Source organism: Pinus tabuliformis, chromosome X (genome assembly GCF_031772625.1).
Source record: "Pinus tabuliformis cultivar Carrire ecotype Pingquan chromosome X, CPIR1, whole genome shotgun sequence".
In the NCBI taxonomy this organism is placed as follows: Eukaryota; Viridiplantae; Streptophyta; class Pinopsida; order Pinales; family Pinaceae; genus Pinus; species Pinus tabuliformis.
The window spans coordinates 118,796,277-118,802,404 of NC_142308.1; the positions used below are offsets into that span (position 1 = coordinate 118,796,277).

Below are 6,128 nucleotides of genomic sequence, written 5' to 3' on the forward strand. Positions count from 1 at the left end.
TATTGATGGTTTTTGGGACAACTAATGATATAACATGGTCATCCATTGCCCATGGTTTTAGGCAACGAAATGAAAACTGACTCTAATCCTGAGACTTCCCCCGACCTTAATACTCGCGTCCTGTTCTGTTTTCATCTAATCCTCAGCGCTCTGCGAGAAACCCGGGACAATGGCGAAACAGAAAGCAGATGTAAAACGGTTGAGAGTTTCATCAGTGTTACCTCTTATTTTTATAAGATGATGGGATCCGGTTCTTAGCTGTGATATTAGAAGAATTTTAGGGTTTTTCTTGATTGCGGAATTCAAATAGGTTTTCCCATTATGAAAATTTGTTGGTTAAAATTATTGACATTTCAACATGTTTTTTTCACACGGTAGTCTTGAAATTTTCGAGTTACCGGCTTCCTGCAAATTTTCTTTCTAAGCTTTAAATATTGGTAAACTTTTTTCGATTCTGGTTAATATTTAATAAAAAATCATTTGGTTGTCCCATCGTCAGTATGTCAGGTTGTCCCATCAGACTTAAATATGGTATAGCCTGGGAAACATTGTTCACCGACATCAGGGGTTAAATTTGACGACCGTATGCCCGTATTTGGCATTTTTCCCCGTAAAATACGTTTTAATTTAAAACCTCCACGTCATACGCAACTTGTCGTTCATTTTCAAAACCGTCATATTGACGGGCATGTTTAAAAATTAAAAGTTTAATTTTTTTTTTATAAATTATATATATATATATATAAAAGTTTATAACCTATGGGCCTATGGCGTTTTTATATGGTGTACCGTGTAACATGATCCGATGGCTATCAGCCTATCACCGTATGGCATAGTGTACCGTGTGACAGTGATCACCGTATGATGTATCACTGTATCAGATCTGCGGTGCGGTACTGCGGATTTTACATTCAATCTACCACCTGTAAACTTTAATACGATCAGATTCCATTAATGAGTCCGAGTCCCGGCACCAACGATTGCTTCCGCGCCCTTTGCCCTCCAGACATTCCGAGGAATTAATCACCGGGTCGAGGCTTAGTCATTTGCTTTGTGCTTTGCTTCGCTCTTCCAGACCCATTGCTTGGCCTCATCCTTTCTAAAATTCCAATAAGAGAAGCTGTCAGATGTTCCGTTCTGTCGAAGAGATGGAGATTTGTCTACGCCCAAATTCCCCAACTCACCCTCTCTCCCATTCTTCTTGTGTCCAATATTGACCCATATCCTTATCCACTCCTTGTTGCAACGGTGGAGAAAATAATCTCCAACCTTCTGCTGTTGCATTCGCCAGATATTGAGGCTTTTCATTTGTTCAACAACTTTACAACTTTACCCCTTATCTACAGTTTACTCGCGAAAGCGTATGGCAATGGGTGAGATACGCAGCCTCTAGGAATGTCCAACACCTCACTCTCTGTGATTCGCCAGATATTAACCGTGATTCCGATTCCTATACCCCTGTAATGGAAATGCCGCCTGCCCTCTTTTCATGCACTCGTCTCACTACTCTCAGGCTCTCCCACTACAAGCTTACCAATCTTCCTTCCCATTTCTCCGGATTCAACCATCTCATTGCTTGCTCCTTCAAAGACACGGAGTTCACAGACAACTCTTTATCCAGCTTTATCTCTCATAGCCCGTTTCTTCAGACACTTACCCTACGCTTCTACGTTGGCCTAACGAAGCCGGTTATCTCCGCTCCCAACCTTACACATTTCTCTATACATCGTAGGAGGCGTGGTAAGCTGGAGGTTTTAACGTTGAACTGTCCGAAGCTTAGAAATGTGGAGATGGAGTTAAGTAGCATACGTGATCTGAGAATAAATGGAGTGTTGTTTCACGAACTTTCACATTTAGTCTCTAAAATTAAAATGCAGCGTGGGAGCAATGTTACTGAATTGTCGTTGGATTTGACTTATGTCGAGACACTGCAAGTTTCAGTAGAGAGAATTGTTGAGATAGTAGGGGATTTCAAAACATTGAAGAAGCTCGACATCGATGACTGGTGGGGAAGACAAAACCAGATGGTTGTTCTCGTTGATAATCTGCTCGAGAGGCTTCCCGGACTTGCGCGGCTGCGGGTGAGCGACATGTATTATCTGGTAAGGCCAGAAACATATTATTTTACTTGCTTGCTATCTGCGACGCATGTTTCAATGGTTATGCTTTTTTTTTTAGCCTCTGGTACTATATCAGTAGCCTGACCGCAACGTAGCGTTTGTGCTGTGTTTGCAGACAAATAAAAAAAGTGAAAATTGCTTGGTATATGTTTATCTATGTAGATTGGGATATTATTTATGAATTTGATAATTGAATACGGTAATTTCAGGTGAATTTGAAAAGATGAATTTACAAGATGTTATTTGTTATATTAATAATGTGTATAGTAAATTTGAAAAGGTAATTTCGATTTTCAGGGGTAAAAGAGGGCAGGGTGAAATCACAACCCCATGTTATTATTTCAATTTTCACCCTCCATGTTATTATGAATGAGAAGCATATTCTCTGAATATTCAATCTCATCCATTGATTTAAAAAAAAAAAATACAAACCTACATAAATAAATAGATACTTTTATTTTTATGTTTGTAATAGTGGTGTTTTGACAATTACCTCTTTTGGTGAAACTGTCCAAAATTTAATTTCTGTACATGGTGATATTGTATATACTTTTTGAACATTTACATAGTTCAAGCTCTTTACTATTCCACGGGGCAGCCCAGTCAACTTTAGTCTGGTTCAATTTATAAAAGGTTCTTTGAAGCAGTTTAAAAATAAATAAATAATCCATTAAAAAAATATGCTATGCTTGATTTTATTCTTAACAAACCAGTTCACATAGCACAAATGAAACTTGTACAAATAAATTTTAAAAGTCATATGATGGGCAGTTTAAAAATAAAAACGTCATAAAAAAATTCGTTGACGGGTAGGGTCACCCGTCAAATTTAACCCCTGACCGACATTGACAGCGGAGAAATGGTGAATGAGATTCGGCAAGGAACACAGCCTGTCAGCGGACTTCCAGGATGACCGCTTATCTTGAAACTTCCCATGTGCATAGAACACAGCCTGTCAGTGGACTTCCAGGATGACCGCTCATCTTGAAACTTCCCATGTGAATACAAGGACTCACCTGCTACTTTACCTTCCTGTTTCCTCTGCCGTCCCCATTCTCCTTGTATATTGCATCGCTTTCTGCAATCTCCAATAACGAGCGATCTGTCCACGGATCCATTCCCATTGAGGAAGGACGTCGTATTACTCACATTCAGTCTCCCAGGGATCGATTCTCATTGAGGGAGGACAAGGTATTAATCTCATTCATTACCCATTTTGAATTTTAACTTTAATGTTTTCCTCTCTCTGAAACTTTTGTGAACACTAAACCTGCTTGTATTGACCAAACTTAGATTTATTTGTTTGCTCTGCAAGCTTTGCTCTCTTTGTCTCTGAGTATATTTTTAAGAGGGTTGACGTGTTTTTATCAAGAGTTTAACAGTAATTGTATATTATGTATAGTATTACGATTACATTTGGTTTCCATTCTGTTGAGGACCTTGCAGCTTCGATAAGGTTTCAGCTTTGAAATGAAATCTTACTCTACTGTTATATTACTAAGTTAAAACTTGTTTGGGGCTTAATACTTGCCTCCCCTTTTATTTCCATATAATCCTCAGCGGTTTTCTGAAAAACCCGGGACAATGGCGGGAGAGCAAGAAAATGTAAAAGTGTTGAGAGTTTCATCCGTGGTACCGGCCATTCCTACTATGAAGCATCACATGTTCCTCTCCAGCATCGATCTGGCTTATATTTCTTTTAACAATCAGAGGGTTATGTTCTATAAAATAGACGAGGAGGAGATGGATTTTTCTACCATAACCGAGAAGCTTAAGAGGAGCCTGTCGTTGGTACTGGTGGATTTTTATCCATTCGCTGGTCGACTGGACATTAAGGCAGAAGAATCTAGTCGGCCTGAAATTGATTGCAACGATAGGGGAGTGGAATTCGTGGAAGCATCCATCGGTATGACTTTTGAAGAGTTGGAAAAAGAGGAGTTTCGGCACAAAAGTTTCTTCAAGGAACTTGTGCGGAACCATGATTGCGATACATCGGAGAATGGAACTTATGACGGGCCGCTTCTCTCAATTCAGGTATGGAAAATTCAGGCAGAACAGAGATTTCTCTGAGATTAGCATTATTAAATGTTCATTATAGGTTATAAATCAATACACCTTTGATCCAAAAGGGTAATGAAAAGTTCATTTTTCTTGGAATTTAGAGAAGAAAGAAATTCAAATCTGGCATACCTGTAGAAGTCTACAAAATTTTTAAGGTTCAGGGTAAATGTATTATAGCCTTTTTACCAGATTTGAGAAGAAAAATAAATAAACTGGGGATATCTGCCGGTTTATTTTGCAATGACGAAAGCAATGATAGGTTTCTGATTTTGCAGAGCAGGTCACAGCTTTTCTGGGAGGGGGAATTTGCATCGGAACCCATTCTCATCATGTTATTGCAGACGGGAGTTCCTTTTGGCATTTCATCAAGTGCTGGGCGGAATGTAGCAGAGGGCTTCCTATTTCCAATAAGCCTGAGCACATGCGAGAAATCTTCAAACGTGACGAGAAGATTTGTGCACTGCCCAACGTTTCTTATAGAGCTGAAGAAGTTGTCACTGATTGTATCAAGGAAGCGCAGATTTTGAAGTTTGTGCGAGAAGATTCACTGCCCTTGAATCATTCAGAAATTAACGTCAGCACTGACAATGCCAGTATGGAGAACACAAATGAAGGCAGTGCTCAGATAATCAAATCCATGAAAGATGAAACAGATGTCGAATTGTATACTTTCCGATTCAGCGAAGAAATGGTTCGAAAGTTGAAAAAAAGAGCGCAGGCTTCAAGTTCCTTTGTGGCAGTCATCGCACATTTTTGGAGATGCTTAACCAAATCTCGAGAGGTCCCACACAATGAGCCCGTTGATATTTCAGTTGCTGCCGACATGAGAGGCAGAGTAAGACCGCCCTTACCCCCAACGTATTTTGGGAACTGCCTGTCTGGGGGTGTTGCTCGGACTAGTGTCAAACAGCTGTTGGGGCAAGATGTCCGCTTTGCTGCCTCTCTCATTCAGGAACTCGTCAATTCCTGTACCATGGAGATGCAGCTAAATAATCTGATAGACTGGGTTTACTCGAATCTGTCTTCTGTTACTTCAGAGGCGATTGTTAAAACACTTGGAGTTTCCCGTTACTATGCTGGCGTCGCGGGCTCTCCGAAATTCTCAGTATACGAAATAGACCATGGATGGGGGAAGCCGTTGAATGTGCAGCCTCCATATCTTAGAATAGGAATCATATTTTTGATCGGCGGGAAGGATGAAAATGGAGGAAGGAGTATTGATGTGTCCACTTGCCTTCCTCGCCATCAGATGGATGCCCTAAAACGGATCGTCATGATCGTCCCTCCTTGATTGAATTGCTTCCTTCGTTTCTCTATTGCTGGTTGAATTGCTTCCTTCGCTTCTGTGGAATTCATCATCCAATTCCACTGAATTGTGCGATTTTTTTGTATTTTCCTTGGTTTCTATAACAGATATTAATCTGTTATAAAGATTGAATGTTTGAGGGTTTGACTGACAATTAGTCATCCAAACCCTTAAGGGTGGAATTATTTTTTTTTGGCCTTTGCTATGATATAAAACTGGAGTTTGCAATCTATGTTAGGAAATGTAAACGAAATTTGCCCTGAATTGAAGGAAAAAAAATTAATGACGTTAACGAGACCAAAATGGTCTAATGAACTTAGATATCAATTAAGTGTCTAATGAACTTAGACATCAATTAAGTTTCTCTTCATAAGAGTCTTCTTCGCGTGAATTATGATAAAAAAATTGCCGTCTTGTGGACCTTTCCTTTTACAAATAACTTACATAGATTGTCTACTTTTAGGTAGCTTTCAAACTGATTATGAATGTTTTTATAGGAAGGACACTCTATGATGAAGTGTTATTCGGTTTCAAAGGTGTAGAAATTCCACTTGTAGATCACTTGATAATGCAATAGACTAAAGCGAAATATTAGATCTACTTTTACAATCAAACTTTGCGGAAGCTTAATCAATTTGAGC

At 39.4% G+C, this 6,128-nt stretch overlaps 1 protein-coding gene across 2 annotated transcripts; it reads left to right on the forward strand.

The window, feature by feature from the left end:
- Positions 1–2,972: 2,972 nt before the first annotated feature.
- On the forward strand, positions 2,973–5,649 carry LOC149138719 (hydroxycinnamoyltransferase-like). Of its 2 annotated transcripts, none has more exons than XM_089448198.1 (3): positions 2,973–3,311; positions 3,681–4,154; positions 4,441–5,649. In XM_089448198.1, the coding sequence occupies exons 2-3, from the start codon at positions 3,705–3,707 to the stop codon at positions 5,470–5,472; spliced, it is 1,482 nt and encodes a 493-aa protein (XP_089304324.1). In that variant the 5' UTR covers positions 2,973–3,311; positions 3,681–3,704; the 3' UTR covers positions 5,473–5,649. The 2 variants fall into 2 exon arrangements, with proteins under 2 accessions (XP_089304324.1, XP_089304325.1); XM_089448199.1 differs by having other exon boundaries at positions 2,976–3,311; positions 4,462–5,649.
- The last annotated feature ends 479 nt before the right edge of the window (positions 5,650–6,128 follow it).

Bases quoted from the DNA above. Each gene is read 5' to 3' on its own strand.
- LOC149138719 (XM_089448198.1), top strand. From the start codon at position 3,705: ATGGCGGGAGAGCAAGAAAATGTAAAAGTGTTGAGAGTTTCATCCGTG. The intron at 4,155-4,440 runs GTATGGAAAATT...AAGCAATGATAG, and splicing joins GGCCGCTTCTCTCAATTCAG to GTTTCTGATTTTGCAGAGCA.